General features: G+C 34.8%; 1 protein-coding gene across 3 annotated transcripts in view; it reads left to right on the plus strand.

Moving 5' to 3' along the window:
• MMS22L (MMS22 like, DNA repair protein) overlaps positions 1–17,549 on the plus strand; it is a 136,905-nt gene that overhangs the window by 99,355 nt on the left and 20,001 nt on the right. For all 3 annotated transcript variants that reach the window (XM_015136966.3, XM_078001242.1, XM_078001243.1), the window contains 5 exons: positions 1,413–1,563; positions 4,153–4,304; positions 5,129–5,271; positions 10,470–10,629; positions 15,431–15,600. In XM_015136966.3, coding sequence (XP_014992452.3) covers positions 1,413–1,563; positions 4,153–4,304; positions 5,129–5,271; positions 10,470–10,629; positions 15,431–15,600 — 776 coding nt within the window. The remainder of the gene's footprint in view (positions 1–1,412; positions 1,564–4,152; positions 4,305–5,128; positions 5,272–10,469; positions 10,630–15,430; positions 15,601–17,549) is intronic.

The following is a 17,549-nucleotide window of genomic DNA, read 5'->3' on the forward strand; positions in this document are numbered from 1 at the left end:
TAGTCATAAATGTAAAGTGGTATCAGTCAGCATGGTTCTTCTCCAGCCATTTAATACTGGTACAGGTGCAGGTACATATGGAGAAAAGGCCAAGAGTTTGAGTTAAACAGGTGATGAATTTTCCAGGCAAGTACACATATCAGGAAAGGAGCAAGAGTTGGTAGTATAAATGAATTAGTATAATAATGGACCATGCAATCAAGCTTCCTAAAGAGGGACAGAGAAGACATGGAGACAAGGAGGGATGAGGAAACGGTTGTGGGATCAGTGGATTGTAGGTCCTGATGGAATCAAAGAATTGTTGGAGTTGGGGGAGAAGAGGAAAGTTGGAAAGCTAGTTTGGAGTCAAAAATTGGGGTACTTTACAATTGAAATTACAGAGATTGTAGTTACTGGTAATGCCAAGGTCTCTGGGTATCAGCATGGGAGTGAATGGCTGACGTAGAATGGAAGATAGATTGATTAAATCAGAGTTGTTCAAGAAATCGAGAGTTCATGACACTGGAGAAAAATAATCACAAAAGATTATGGCAGGAGTGCTGTTGGAGAGCATGATAGTGAGCTACAGTCTACAAAGAATGAGAGGAGGAGGTGAACTAGAAAGTAGTAGGTAAATGCAACAAAGATAGTGACTGGTACAACCTGAAGATATGAAATTCAAAGCTAGCAATTTTAGGGAGGAAGAAGGAAGAATAGTCTAGAAGCAGCAATGTGGGCCAAGGAGTAATTTCACCCTATTGGTAGATCAAGTGGTATACGGGGAGTGGGAGAATAGACAGCCACCATTTCAGAAAGCTGCATAGGAGTTCATAATAAATAATGTATTTGACAAACAATATTGTACAAAATGAGTTTATGGGTTCCCAAGAAAAACCACAAAATAAAACATATTTGTTTAGCATGGTTAACTAAGGAATTCTAGTTCCTAGACTTTGTGGGTTCTAAAGGAAGTGAAGTGTCATTGATTGTAGGAGATCTCTGTTTAATAGAAGAGAGTAAAGTGAGAACTGTTCACCTGTGGCAGATGACAAGTAAATTTGCTTCCTTGGAAGACTAGATGCTAGACATATTTTATAAATAGGTCTTTGGAATGGTGGAGGCACATTAGCCGAAACCTCAGGCATAGAATTTGTAATTAGAGGGAGCCATTATAGATCTGTAATGATAATGCAGAGATAAATTCTTCTAGGCCTTTCTTGGAGATCAAGATGCTACAGAAATTTCTATGACAACATGAATTTGTTCAGTTTTAGCTTTTTGTTTGCTCTACATTTCTAAATAGAACATTTTATTTTTTGGTACTTCAAAAAAAAAAAAAAAAAAAGGCTGTTGTTATAATTGGCCATGGGTGTGTGGGTCAGAAATGGTTTTTAAAGATTCCTCACCTTAAGTTTCTCTCATTTTAAATCTAGACTTTACTTTGCTAGCAATGGACATGCCAAGCACAGCTCCATCAGATTTTCAGCCTCAGCCAGTTATATCAATTATTCAACTTTTTGGTTGGGATGATATCATCTGCCCTCAAGTCGTAGCAAGATATTTAAGTCATGTCTTACAAAATAGGTACGTGCTTTTCTTTCAGGCATACACATTAATGCAAACCTGTGACAGATCAGTATCCTAGGAAGCTAAGAATTTTCAAAAATAAGGACTGATCTCTACTACATATACTCTCACTTTGTCAGGTTTTTGCTTTCAGTTATATCAGCCTTTCAACAGTAGTAATAGTAAGAACACTAATTTATATTTTGTGGCCTGCTTTAAAAAAAAAGAAGTTGTTTGTTAAGAAACTGTTTTTGTAAGACTGCCTTATCATCATCCTGAAGTCACCTTTCTACACATCCCACTGTGAAAGAAATTACACATTTATTATTACTGAATCTGTAAGACAATGGTATTTATTACAGTTTTTGAATGATAGCTTTCCTTTTTACTACTAGATTTTTAAAGATTTCACTCTTAACTCATGAAATCATGAACAAGATACTTCACCTGAACAATGTCTTCCTTATCTATAAGTATTTCCTGCCACATTACACAAAAGATCTGAGGAACGTCACTTGAAAAAAATATACAATAAATAAAGTTACAATAGAAATAGTGTAGAGTGATCAGGAAGATTTGAATAAGAACATCAAGATGAGGGAAAATAAAATAAATATACAAGCCTAAGAGGTCTTAGTCCTCTTTTTAGTAACAACTGCCTGTAGAGTGAGAGAGCATATGTTCATGACCACTTCTCTGTTTACTTTTTCTAGGGTTTTTATTTTTATTCTACTTGCCACTTTCTTCATTACTATCTCACCTAGCTAGTTATAATAAGCCCTTGCTTTTCCCTTGGTAGCCATATTCTTTTCTGTCTTCTTCCTTAGCATAAACCCACGTAGGTTTATGAGATCTTAGTCCTCTTAGGCCTGTATATTTATTTTATTTTCCCTCATCTTCATGTAGTTTTTGTCCAGGCTTTTGTCAGTGGAAATGAAGAGAGATGTAGTTGGTGAGCTAAGTCTTTCCTAAGGAAGCTCAGTAAGCAGTATCATTAAGTATACCTTTTATCGTTGAGCTTTCTGTTGTAAAGTAAGAGAGTTAATGTCAGTTGGATTACTTTTACAGTCACTTCTAGTTTGATAATTCTTTAATAGTAATGAACATTTATATTATGTATTAAAGACTTGCTGAAATAGTTTGAAATAATTTCCACTGAAAAAATAATATTGTTAGTGTATTAGTAACATTTGAAGAAACTGAAATGCAGAGGTGTTATATAGCTTTGGGAACGTTGTAAGGTTATAAATGACCAGTCTGTGTTCTTCTTCATTGTCTACTTTTTTATGACAACTTATATTCAAAGTATTTCAAAACAACATTTTTAGAGTTTGTATGAATTTTTAAAAATTTGGACTTTACATAACATTTTATATTTAGGTTAAGACCATCCCCGTCCTCTCTTTTTTTTTTTTTTTTTGTTGAGACAGAGTCTTGCTTTGTCGCCCAGACTGGAATGCAGTGGCCGGATCACAGCTCACTGCAAGCTCCGCCTCCCGGGTTCACGCCATTCTCCTGCCTCAGCCTCCCGAGTAGCTGGGACTACAGACGCCCGCCACCTCGCCCGGCTAGTTTTTTGTATTTTTTAGTAGAGACGGGGTTTCACCGTGTTAGCCAGGATGGTCTCGATCTCCTGACCTTGTGATCCGCCCGTCTCGGCCTCCCAAAGTGCTGGGATTACAGGCTTGAGCCACCGCGCCCGGCCCTATCCCTGTCCTCTCTACCCTGACTAATGAATGGATTAGAAATCAGGTTTAGTGGCTGGGCGCAGTGGCTCATGCCTGTAATCCCAGCACCTTAGAAGGCCAAGCCGGGTGGATCACAAGGTCAGGAGATCGAGACCATCCTGGCTAACACGGGTGAAACCCCGTCTCTACTAAAAATACAAAAAATTAGCCGGGCATGGTGGCGGGCGCCTGTAGTCCCAGCTACTTAGGAGACTGAGGCAGGAGAATGGCGTGAACCCAGGAGGCAGAGCTTACAATGAGCCAAGATCACGCCACTGCACTCCAGCCTGGGCAACAGAGTGAGATTCCATCTAAAAAATAAATAAATAAATAAATAAATAAATCAGGTTTAGCCAGCCCATTGTCTTCATAGAAATAATTATTTTTTAAATCTGGCAAATGCTATTTTGCAAGGTAATTTTTAGTAACAACTCTCCGTATAGTGAGAGAGCATACACATTCATGACTACTTCTCTGTTTACTTATTCTAATGGCCACTGATTTTTATTCTGCTCGCCACTTCCTTCATTATTATCTCACCTAGCTAGTTATAGTAAGCCCTTGCTTTTTCCTTGGTAGCCACATTATTTCTTGTCTTCTTCCTTAACATAAACCTACACATATGTCATCAGTGGAAAAAGGAAAATTGAAAATTAGAACATTAAAAATGAAAACAAAGATATTTGTCTAATATCTTTTTGGGTTTATTTGTAGTATTCATTTTCAACAATGCATGTCTACATTGCTGTGTTTGTCTGAAAAATAAATGAGGCCAAGGAGTTGCGGGGATGTTAGACTGTTTTTCTTTACTTCTTAATCTATATACTCAGGAAACATTGTTGTTTTTGTTTTAAAAATATTTGTCAATTTGTTTTTACAGCACATTATCTGAAGCACTTTCTCATTCAGGCTATGTATCTTTTCAAGCCTTAACCATAAGATCATGGATTCGTTGTGTTTTGCAAATGTATGTTAAAAACCTCTCTGGGCCTGATGATTTGCTCATAGATAAAAATCTTGAACAGGGAGTTGGTAAGTAAGTGTAGGTTTTTTGGGGAGGATGGAGGTATCTGTGGAAAGCTATTTACTATCTAGATCATTTGTTATGTAAATTAATAGAAAATATACAAAATATTCATAATTGGGTGTGAATACAAGCAGAACTTTATTTCCTTTTGTAGACTGTTTCTTTGTTTTTGCTTTTGTTTTTTCAATTTTCCTGTTACTATATATGACAAACTTCTCTGCTATAAAGGATAAAAGAACTTGTTTCCTTGGAAGCCAAGAACAGAAATTTGCTCCTCAGGTGACAAACTATTTTTTTAAAGAAACTGATCACGAAAAAAGTAGAACTCTGAAGCTAATAACCAGATATCACACTGTGAACACCCTAAAAAGAAAAATACCCAATTATGAATAATTCTCTCCCATTTTATATTAGATATTTTGCCTTTCTTCTGATTTACAACTAGTCATTGAGTGATATTTGTACTTTTTAAAAAATGTCCCATGCAGTTCTGTTGTCTGTAGGGCATGCCTTTTCCCAAAGCTATTGTTTATGGCCACTTGTTAATTTCAGGAAGGTTGGCCTGAAAAAATCCTCCAAATTTACTTTAATATTTTATTATATCAGTTGCTGTTACATGAATAACTTTTGGGGCAAGGATGTTCATAAGTGAAAGAAATTTAATTTGAAGTCCTTGTGTGGAAATTTGAATTTTAAAAGAAAGCATGTCATAAGTGAAGAATGCTGTATTACTTCTCATATATACATTATATATATGTTGTGTGTGTGTTTATGTATATAGTATGTTATTATATAAATTGATATAGGAAATACTATTGTATTTTAACAGAAAAAGAGTACATGGAACAGTTGGTCAAACTGACAAGGTTACTATTTAAACTCTCAGAAGTAAAGAGTATTTTCTCAAAGGCCCAAGTTGAATATTTATCCATCTCAGAAGACCCTAAAAAAGCACTCGTTCGATTCTTTGAGGTATTTTTCATTTATTATTATAATTGCCCAGATTAATTACAATTAATTTTCAGAAAAACCTTAAGTGTTCTTAAAGTTTTTCTATAAAAGGAATTCTTATAAGTTAAATCATATTATTGATTGCCTGTTATTGAAAAGTTCTAGAGGAAGAAAAATGTGAATCTAAGGTATAGTACAATTCACACTTAAGGACAGCAGAAAAATTACATTAATGAAGAATAATGAAACTAAAGAATACTACAAAAAAGCTTTACTCTAAGGCTAATCTAAATTGTAGGAATATTGACACAGTTGCTGGACAACCGCATTCTTCAGATGCTTGGGAACTGAATATCCTTGTAAACATTCCATAATACTCCCATCTTAGTGTTTATCACCCTGTAGTGTACAGTGTAGGCATAAGCACCATCTACTTCATATGACAGTGTAGTTGGAGCATTAACATCCAATTCATTTGTTTTGTTTTGTCTCGATAATGAACCGTGCCATTCTAAATTTTATTTTTAATTATTAATTTTACAGAAATGTATCTATGTGAGAGTGTTTGTTTTACAAACCTAGTTGAAGTTGTTAATGTGTTTGGATTAGTGTCTTTTGTAAGCTATTAGTTGTAAAAGTTGGTTTATTTTCCCACAGAGTGGTTGGTATTAGCTGCAGTGAAAATAATTAAAATCAATAAGCTCTTTTCATAAATGTTAATTCTTCCATTGGTTTCTGTTAAGTTAAAATACAATTGTACGACAATTAGAGATGTCATGCAATCTCTAAAAATATTTGATAATAGTAAATGCAGATGTAAAATACACATTCCATTTGGACCCTTATTTAGTTGTTGATTGGATCTGAACCTGCAATTAAACGCCTGTGGTGTACTGGGAGCTACAATGGATCAGAAATGGAGCTAGAAATCAAGTTCTTCATTGATAGTTTTCATCTAGCCCAAATTAATTGTTCTTTCACCACTAAAAAAAATGAGGTTTTTTGCTGAATGCTAGATAGTATTATGCTAGAACTTCGTAGGGATTTGAAAAACCAAAAGAAGTAGTTCTTTATCTCAGATAGCCTTTACTTCTCTGTGTATACAAGACATACACAAAGACTAAAATAGTAACACAAGGTATTATATGCTAAATGCCAGTTGGTTGACAGATCAATCAGTAGGTAAAGAATTTAAAGCATTTTGGTATAATAAGTTTGGATTTTATCCTGTGAAGAGTGTGAAGGCTTTGTAAGTTTTTAAGTAGATATGATTTGGTTAAATAATTTTTTTAATGAAAATAAGTAACAATAGTGTAAATTAAGGGTGCAGAGAACTATTGGCCAAAAACTAGTGAGGTTTAGAAGGAATCAAAGATTGAATGGTTGTGGGATTTCTGAATGGATATGAAATAAATGCTGTGTTTGACTAAAAGAGTGATGATACTTTAAGGAGAAATAGGAACATCATGATTTAGGGTGACAGAGAAGTAGGTGAGGAATTCAGTTTTAAATTTACTCATTTTTAAGTTGTATCAGGTCTCCCCAAGATTATTCCTAGGTTCTGTGATTCACAGGACTTAGCATACAGTTGTGTTCACAGCTATGACTTATTAACAGAGAGATACAAAGCATAATCAGCAAAAGGAAAAGATGCATGAGGAAAAGTCTGAAGAAACCAGGCATAGCTTCCAAGATTCTTTTCCCAGTGAAATTACACAGGATATGCTTAATTCTTCCAGCAAGGAATTGTGACAAGACATGTGAAATACTATCTGCCAGGGAAGTTCCTTAGCGACTCAGTGCCCATGGTTATTATTGGCGACTGGTCACGTATGCCCTCTTTGCCTCATACTTAGAGAGTTCCAATTCCAGAAGGAAAGCAGGTATTTAGCATAAACCATATTGTTTGCATAGACCAATTTAGGATCAAGGAATTGTAGGAAGCTTTTCAAAATCTAAGACCCCAAATACCAGCCAAGACCCAACCTTGCAAGCAGGACATTTTAAGAGTGGCAGTCTTGGGTCTGCTATATTAACTCTTTTCTGTACAGACATGATAGTATGACATCTAAGTTATTATTATCAAGGTACTGAGAAATGCATGTTTTTTAGGCTAGGGAGGTTAAGCCTAAGCATAGAGAAATATTGAGAAGTCTAAGGCACTGGTATTCAAAAGTGTAGTCCAGAGACCCTTGGGAATTACTGATACCACCTGCTCAAAACTGTATTAATATTTGCACAAATAGTGTAAAATATTTTACATGAATCAACACTTGGCCCAAGATTATCCTTGTATTCATTATAGTTTATACTGCCATGCATTTACAGAAGAAAAAGCCAGTTTCACTTAAGAATATCTTTAATGAAGCAGTAAAATTATTTATTTTATTACGTTTTGACTCTTGAGTACATGTACTTTCAGTATTCTGTGAATGACAATGCAAAGTGCACTTAAAGCACTTTTGCTGCATACCAAAGCAATGTCGTTGTCTAAATGAAAAGCACTTGTGTGATTATTTGAGTTGCAAGCTGAACTGACTGCTTTTATCTTAAAAGAACAACTGACAAAGTATGGTTATTCAGACTTGGCTATTTGGCAGACATTTTCTCAAAAAATGAATGAAGTGAGCCATCACTTCAAAGCAAACAACTGACAGTATTTGTTGCTAATAATATAATTCAGGCTTTCAAGAAGATTAGAATTTTGAGATACTTGTATTTGCCATCGTGATCTTGAGAGCTTTCCGATACTTATTTTGTGATGAGAATGGTGGTGGTATTAACAGGTGTGATTTTTTTTCCTGATATAAATAATGAAGTGTGTCAACATTGGGAAGCTGTGTAACTCAGTGAACCACAATTTTCCAAATGACGAATACAGGCTTTAAAAAGCATTCATGAATGTAAAAGATTCACTCAAAATACAAGATTGACCAATGGCTTTTAATTTAACAGAGTATAAAATGTTCATTGACATGGTTTCAGACTCCATGGTTTAGTTGCAACTAATCTGTAGGAAATACCACTTGTCAAGTTTTGGTATAATAGCAAAGAGGAATTCTCATGGTTATGTGAAAAATCTTTCAAAATATTTCTTATTCTTCCAGCCACATACATTTTTGAAGCTGTATTTTCTTCATCTGCAGCATACCACAATAAATCATGCAGAAGCAGATACGAGAATCGAGCTCTTTTATTAAGTCAGACATAAAAGAGATTTGTAAAAATGTCAAAAAATACTACTTTTCTCACTAAATTTGTTTTTTGTCTGGAAAAGAGTCTTTTACTAAAATATGTTACTTACATGTAATGTTCATTATTATTTTTCAATGAATTAGTGAATAAAATTTTATAGTATCATAAATATCGATAGATATAACCCAAATAATGAAAAGCCCTTCAAGATCCTCAATTTTTAAGTGTGCAAGAGGGAACTGAGACCAAAGAGTTTGCAAACATCTAGTCAAGGGAAGGAAGTGTAGAAAACAAAGGGCAGACAGCTAAATAGAGAGGAAAGGGATTAGTCATGTGTATCTCTTGTTCTTGTCTACTGATCTCACAGTCACTCATTTACGTTCACTGAGTTTCTTGTCTTTTTTTCATTTCACGTTTTGTTGTCAACATGTCCAACTTTAATGTCCCCATGGATAACTTCCATTAAGCTTTCATTTCAAAGCTTCTGTAGTACTGTTTCAGTCTTTCAGTGAAAGAAGTAGTCTTTCACTTCTGCCCTACTTCCTCTACCCACTTCTGTGACTAAACCCTGAGCAGTGGAATCCTTGGAGCATCTGAAAACTCATTGGCTACCATCACCTGTCCTTCCGACTCATGAATGACCACATTGTAACCTTCCCCTCCCTGTTATCCTAGTACAACATTCTCCCAAGGCCTCATTTCCTTCCCTCTTCACCGTAATTAGACCCCTTGGGGCCTTACTTCCACTACTCTTACCAACATTCTCACAATCTTGGATCTTTTTTCTTTTGGTCACACCTACAAACCCTCAACCTTGGTTCAGTGCAACCACCTATCTCTACTTTGTCTTACATGCTGAGTGCTGCAGAAGAGAAATCACAGAACTGTTTGTATTGGTGCCATTCATGGTCCAATTTGGGTCATTGGAATTCATTATAAGTTCTCAAAAAGAGTTTGAAAATTTTACTACTTTACTTAAACTTTTTTTTTTTTTTGAGCTGGAGTCTTGCTCTGTCTCCAGGCTGGAGTACAGTGGCACGATCTCGGCTCACTGCAACCTCTACCTCCCGGGTTCAAACCATTCTTTTGCCTTAGCCTCCTGAGTAACTGTGACTACAGGCACACGCCACCATCCCAGCTAATTTTTGTATTTTTACTAGAGATGGTGTTTCACCATGTTGGCCAGGATGGTCTCGATCTCCTGACCTCGTGATCTGCCCGCCTCGGCCTCCCAAACTGCTGGGATTACAGGCGTTAGCCACCGCACCCGGCCACTTTCCTTAAACTTTCTAACCCATCTCTTAGCCAGTCTTCTCTTGATTCTTTTGTGACCTTTCACCCCTTGCTTGTTCTCACCTTTCCTCAATTTATTCTCTCATTTATTTCCTTTCCTCTTCTTCTCATGTCTCTGTTTTTCTGTTACTGATTCACCTCACATTTCTCTCTACCACTCTCCATTTTGCCATCTCTACTTTCTCTGCCCATCCTTTTTTTTTTTTTTTCTGAGAAGTTAAGCTGGCATCAGATGGCTCATAAAATTCTAGGAAGAAAAGTGAATTCATATCGTAAAGCTGAACTTTTTAGAGGTTTTGCTTGTAAAAATTTGGCATTACTTATAGGTCTTCCTTGTAGGGGAATTTAGGGATTTTGAATTCCTGGTAATCTACTGGGAAGTATGGTGAGCCAACCTGTTTGGAAATCGTGATGTGATTTAGTTACAAGATATGTGTACATAAGTTTCACATTTTTTTCACTGATATTTTGCTAAGTGGCCCTTCTATAAGTAGTTATTGGTGAGTTTTTAAAAATTCTTCCTTTAACCTTTATTTTAATAATAAAAGACAAGACTTAATTCTTTTTACTTGTATTTTAATTGCTATGAATCTTTATTGGAAGGTTACAAATGAAGGCTTCAATGTAAAGGGCTATGGGTGCGTGTGTAGAAAAAGAGAGAAAAATTATATTTATGTTCCAAATCTTTATGGTATAAAACTTGGAAAGTTAAATGATATTTTTCTTTATAGGCTGTTGGTATAACTTACGGGAATCTCCAGATACTTTCTGATAAATCTGCCATGGTCACAAAGTCCTTGGAATACCTTGGTGAAGTATTAAAATATATTAAGCCTTATTTGGGAAAAAAAGTTTTCAGTGCAGGGCTGCAGCTGACTTATGGAATGATGGGTATGTATTCCTGACATTATTTTGCTAGTAACATTTCCTTAGGTTGGGCCTATACTATCATGATGGATAGGTATATATTGGCTAAATCACTACTCTCCATACAATCATAAGAGTAATCTGAAATACAGTGATTTTGCTTAAAATAATTCATGCTGGCCTTCAAATCTCTGTCTTGCTCTATCTCTTTTCAACACTTTTGATTGTTTTAATATTAAAATTATGATCAATACAGAAAATATGCTAGCACCAGTTGCTTTCAGTAGTCTGTCATGAGTCACATTTCAATACCTGAATAACTAGAATGGATCTTTTTTTTAAAAAATGCTGATCTATTGTTAGAATTAAAAACATCAGAAAACTATCACTTACATCTATTTCTATGGTCTGCTCTGTATGAAGGAGATAGGATTTAATACAGCACTAAAAATATTTATGCTTCAAATCTTGTTTCTCACAATACCCTTATCTTTTCAAAAAGAAATCTTTTTCTATGCCTGTTCTATAACAATGGAGTTTATCTTTCTTTAGGAAGTCAGTAATTAACGTATCTTTGTTTACTAAAACTGTGGTGCTAACCAAAACTAGGAATTGGATAAAGGTAAATGAGAAAGATTTCCTTAGACACTTTTATATAGAATTTAAGTTTTTTGGTTTTTTTTTTCCTTTATTTCTCTGTGGTCAAACCTTTTATCTGTTCCCTTTAATCTTATGAATGTATGAATAAGCCTGATTCGGGCTGTCTAAAACCTTTTATCTTTGTTGTAAAAGATAAAGGCGAATGTGAAAATGTGTAAATATAGAAAATGTAAATTATAGTAAAAGCTATAGCAATTCAGGCATCTTAATTTTAGAGAAAAATGTGAGAAGTTATAAGTTTAATAGTAAAATACAAATTAATAAGTATATTGTCATTCATGCTTATAATTTATTAGTGTCTACAAAAGTTTTCTGTTTCCAGATTTAGATTTTTGCCAAGCTAAATATCTGATATAGACGTGGGACAAAATTCTACTTAGGAAAAATTGAGGACTTTGCTTTGCTGCCTTGTTGATTTTTGACTAAATGGCAGATCTGTATTCTTTCTTTTTGTCTAGGTTTCAAAGACTAGGAAGAGTATATTGCTACAATGTTGCCCATTTATTTGTTAGAAATTAGGATAGGTAACTTAAAGATTTCTTCATGTTAAAGGTTTAGAATAAAACAAAGAAAGAGCAAAGTATAAACTTAGGAGAACTCCAAGGTGTTTTAAAATGTTGGGATTGGGATAGCATAACCATTTGAGGGAAGGAGTTACCCACTGAAACATTGTACTTTATTTACCTTGACAGTTCCTAACTGGGGACACCTCTCCTGTTCACTTACAAGGTTGCAAGACTGCTAGTGAAAGGCACACAACTGTTGATGAAATCACCCCTCATATTAAGGAGAAGGCATCTGTGATCTTAATTGTAGCTCAGTTATTTCTGAAAAGGCAGGGTGGATCCATCAACTTCTCTCCTCTGTAAATTTTGTTTGGTTTTTCTCATTCTTCATATCTCATAGTTTTTCTGTTTCCATGTATAAGGCTTTCAATCATCCCTGCCTCTTTGGCCATTCTTCCCCATTTTGCTTTGTAATTGAAATTCAAGTCATGACCCTTCGGTGCCAAGCGCAGATTTCCCCACTTTTCCCACATTCCCAAGTAGACTTGATCATCTCTCTCGTACTTCATCTGTCCTTTTCTTATGACATGATATTATTTATAGTTTGCCATTTGTTACTATTACTTGTGTACTTAACATGCCTCCACCAAATTTCAAACTTGTAGTAGCCGTATCTTTTGAATTTTTTATTCCCATCATCATGTATTTTGAACAAAAAAGAACACTTATTATGTATCAGGCGCTGGATTGAGAGTAAGAGATACATTAAAGAGCTCCAAAGTAGGAGATCGTGTATGTATACTATATAAATATTTCTGGAATTTAATAACTTTATTAACCTAGCAATAGTACATAATGTGTTTTTTAATGTTCTTTTTTGTTTTTCTTTGTTGTTGTTGTTTTTGAGACAGAGTCTCCCTCTGTCACCCAGGCTGGAGTGCAGTGGTGTGATCTCAGCTCACCGCAACCTCTGCCTCTGGGTTCAAGCAATTCTCGTGCCTCTGTCTCCCGAGTAGCTGGGACTGCAGATGTACACCACCATGCCTGGCTAATTTTTGTATTTTTACTACAGACAGGGTCTCACTATGTTGCCAAGGCTGGTCTTGAACTCATGAGTTCAAGCAGCCTGCCTGCCTCAGCCTCCCAAAGTGCTGGGATTACAGGTGTGAGCCACTGTATGCAGCCTTTAATGTTCTTAAATGAGCAAAATTACTTTCTAACTATAAAGATTTAAAAATATATATTGTAGTGATCCCAGTTGTTACGTAGGGTAGAAAATAGGCAAAATACGTAGGGTAGAAAATACAGAGGATAGAAAATAAGTAAATACTCAAGAGCTTGTATAGTGGTTATCATTGAATGGGGAGATCGTATTAAATTTTTTTGTATTTTCAGTTTTATTCGTTAATAATATATTTATAGCCAAGAAAAGAAAAAAAAACCTTAGGTTTTTACAAAGGTACTGTATGTATTTAAACCTTTCCTAGTTTTTTACTTTAAAAATATTTTTATATTTCCATTTTGCGCACACACACACACACACACAAATATTCCTTGCTGAAACCTAAAAAGTAGGCGTCTGATAGCAAGCAGTAAAACAAATATCTCTACCTTATATGAACTCCTAAAGCTTAAAGTCTTCAGCAAAGTGTTTTAACCGTTGCAGAAAATGAAATACAGTAGTTTCCCCTTATTCATGGGGAATATGTTTCAATACCACTAGTGGATGCCTGAAACCGCAGATAGTACCAATCCTATGTATGCTGTGTTTTTGCCTATACATACATACTTATGATAAGGTTTAATTCATAAATAAGGCACAATAAGAGTTTAACAATAATAACTAATAATAGTATTAATAGAACAGTTGTGACAATAGACTGTAATAAAAGTTATGTGAACTTTGTGTCTCTCCGACTGCCTTCCCCACACCCTCATCAAACTATCTTATTGGTGTCCTATACCACGGGCAACTAAACTATACCACATGGTACCCTATCTCGCAAGTAACTATACCATGTGGTACCTATACCAAGGGTAACTAGAAAGTGTAACTAGAAAGTGAAACATACCTGTATGACACCTGAGAGTAATAGGAATCATTTCATATGCCAGTGATGATAGCAGTTTCCCTGATGGGTATATTAATGTTATTAGAATATAAGTTCTTATATTGCTGTCATACTGAAATTTTCCACCAACTGAAGAAATGAGGAGCAAACCAGCATTATTTAAAACTTTGCTAAGTGAAAATGTTTCTTTATGATTGATTATTGTACTTCCTTTTATAGCAAAAGATGGATGTTGCTGTTTGTTCTTGGAAGTGATAATTGGTTGAGTTTTTTTCTTTAACTTACTCTTCCATAAGCATATTTTTTTTTTCTTTCAGAGCTTAAATTTTAAACTTTTTATTTAATGGAAATGACTTTGAATTTTATCGTTTTTGCTTTCTAAGATGGAATAAAATATAAAAGTTTATGCAGTAGATGTACCTCTGTGCTTTTTGGATAAGCACTTAATCTGTTTTTAAATTCATTTTTCAGTAAGAAGACCTCAATAGCAATAATATATCCTAATGGGAATTATATATCTGCTGTTAATTACTTTTTTAAACAAAGGGTGCTCATTTGTTAAGTTTTATTATCATCAGATGTGGCAATTAACAGACTTCTAGCACCAAGGAAGCCATAATATATTTCAAGTAGCAAAGAAATCTGTTTCTCTTCATTCAGAATTAAAATTTTGTTTGTTTATATTAAATAATTGAAAGGTGTAAAAACTGAAGTTCATGGAGGTTAACTGAAGTTCGTGGAGGTTAAGTGATTAGCTTATAGCTAATCCTGTTTTCCCTATTTTAACAATTAAATTTAATTGTACTTCTACTGCAGACTGAATTGAGGCCACCTATAAAATTATATGTAAGATTAAAATATGAAGAAATAGGGGTACAAAAAATAAATGTAAAGTTTCATAATGAGGCCCAGGGAAAATTAGTATGCATATAAAACCATCATGCATAATCCTACAGTATTCTTTAAAAGGTGGATTGTTAATTTGCATCTGGGCATCCTAGCAACTCAGAGGGAAAACAAAAAGGGAAATCTGAATAATTTCAACATTCAGCGAATGTAGTCACATAATGTATAAATATATTCCACTGTATAAGTGAGTGTAAAAAGATTGAATAGCCCTTGTATAAAATTCTTGGGACTGGAAGTATTTTGGAGTTCAGATTTTTTTGGATTTTGGAATACTTGCAGTATACTTAACCAGTTGAGCACCCATAATCCAACAGTGTGAAATGTAAAATGTTCTAATGAACAGTTCTTTGATCATCATGTTGGCACTCACAACATTTTGGATTTTGGAGTGTTTCAGATTTTATATATTCAGATTAGGAATACTTAACCTGTGGATATATTAAATGCCAGTTGCTCAGAAAATGTATGTTTTCCTTGGCCCAGAACTCTATGAAAAATTTATCTCTTCAGTGAAATATATGAATTGACATAAGTATTTGTTACTTCTACTATATGTTTCTTCCTATTTGCTATTTTAATTTGGTCCCGTGGGCTTTCAATACAAATTTTTAAATTAAATGACAAAATGTTCTGGTCAGATAATAACAACAACATGTTGTTACTTCTCTTCTTTGTTAGGAATTCTTGTGAAATCATGGGCACAAATCTTTGCCACCTCTAAAGCCCAAAAATTACTATTCCGGATCATAGATTGTTTACTGCTTCCACATACAGTATTACAACAAGAGAAGGAACTGCCTGCACCTATGTTGTCAGCAATTCAGAAAAGTCTTCCTTTGTATCTCCAGGTATAGTATGTGCGGTTGCTTAAAAGTTTAAAAAAAATGGAAACTTTGCCTTAAAAACATAGTTTACGAAATGCTGATTTAAAAACCGTACATTATAATCTCAAGTGATTGTGTGGCACATTTGTTGAACATATTTTAGATTGCTTTTATGTTTGGCTTTGGAAACAAAAATGAAAAAGCAGAGGAGCTTAAAGTTGAGAGAGGAGGTAGATGAGCACAGACACTTATGGTAGTGTGCTCAGTATTTTTTTTTTTTTCAGACCTCATCTATCAGTCAGACAGGGGGTGAGGAGATATAAGAGAATACACTATAGAGAACATCAGAGGTAAAAGAGCAAAATGGGTAGGAGTTGGAGGGCTTTTCATTTCAGAGGGAGCAACATGTACAAGGGCATGAGCTTTAAGAAAATATGGCACACTGAGGAAAATCAAATGGTTCTGTTGTGGCTGGAGATTGATATGGCAGGAGCCATGTAATGGAGGGGTTTATATTCCATCCTAAGAAGTTTGGACTTTATCATTTACATGGGGACCTGATGAATTTTTAGCAGAGAAGTAGAAGTGACATAATGATATTTACATTTTAGAAAGATGATTCTGGTGGCAGTATGCAAGATAGTTGGTATGGAGGTTTTGGAAAGCAGTGGTGAGGAGTTCATTGTAATAATCTACATATTGTCAGAAGGTTTTGACCTAAGGCAGTGGGAATAAAACCCATAACAGCAGATTTCAAAAACATTTGGGAGCTGTGATTAAGAGTACTTGCTAAGTGAGCGTTGTGGAGGAACTCAAAGAAGTGAAATACTTCCTGGATTCCAGAGTGACTATCTGCGTAGATAGTAGTTCTACTCACTAACGTGGGAAATCCTGGAGATGTCGGGATGAAGGTAAGGATTGGTTTCTGAGCAGCTTTAGTTTGAGGTAAGCAGTTGGAAATATTCATATGCCATTCAGGAAAGGATGAGGCTGGAGATGTACTTTATTATTCATTAGTGTCTGATATTGAAGATAAGTGCTTCTTAATTTGAGGTCCAACAAGGGAAGCTGAGGAGGAAAGGGAAAATGGATTTTGATTACATAACAATCTCTTTTCAAAGATGTATTTCGTAACAGAGTTTTAAGATTTCTGAGAAGTTTTAAATTTTCCCTCTAATTTTTATTCATAATAGCATTTAAAATGAAGTTTAGCGTGTTATCTAAACAGAATGATAAAAAGGGGAAGCAGCCACACCATAGACTGAACCGCCAATCCCACAGAGGGAGACATGATTAGAGGGGAGTGGTGGGTAGCAGGAGAGTCTGGAATATTTCTTCCATGTGGTCCTCTTAAACCCAAACAGTCCATTTTAATAAGAATTCTCATAAGCTTCGTAAGTGGTAAATTTAAAAATTTGGTGTATTATCTGTTTGGCAGAACTGGAGCTATGTCTTTAATTTCTTCATGGTACCCAGCTCTCCTCTTTGGAATTTTCAGAAAATATTCATTTATTACTTCATTTTCTTCTAATTTAATGTACTTTCCTTAAACCATTCAAGAAACAGAGTTGGTGGTGGTGGGTGGATTGGGGGGGTTCATTGTTTGATTTTTTTCAGTGGTTTATTTGGTACAGTTTTAATAGCTGTATGCTATTTTTCATTACAAATAAACTTTCAGAATTTCTTATTGGGTAAATACCTGTTTACAGCTAAAATGGAGACTTCAAACATTTTAAATTATTTCTCTTGGAAAACACATTGTGAGTCACCAAGTACCAAATTAAGAGTTAACTTTTAGAATATAATGTATTGCTGTGTTGGTTATTATATGATTATCTATATTTAGTAGCATTTAATATTTAGTAATACTAGCAGAAAACATTTTCTCTCAGGGTATTGGTTTAATTGTTTAAGTGTTAAATACTGTAATATATATGAAAGTATTTTGTTAACTGCTATACAAATGGAAGAGA

This window comes from Macaca mulatta, chromosome 4 (assembly GCF_049350105.2).
Source record: "Macaca mulatta isolate MMU2019108-1 chromosome 4, T2T-MMU8v2.0, whole genome shotgun sequence".
NCBI lineage: Eukaryota > Metazoa > Chordata > Mammalia > Primates > Cercopithecidae > Macaca > Macaca mulatta.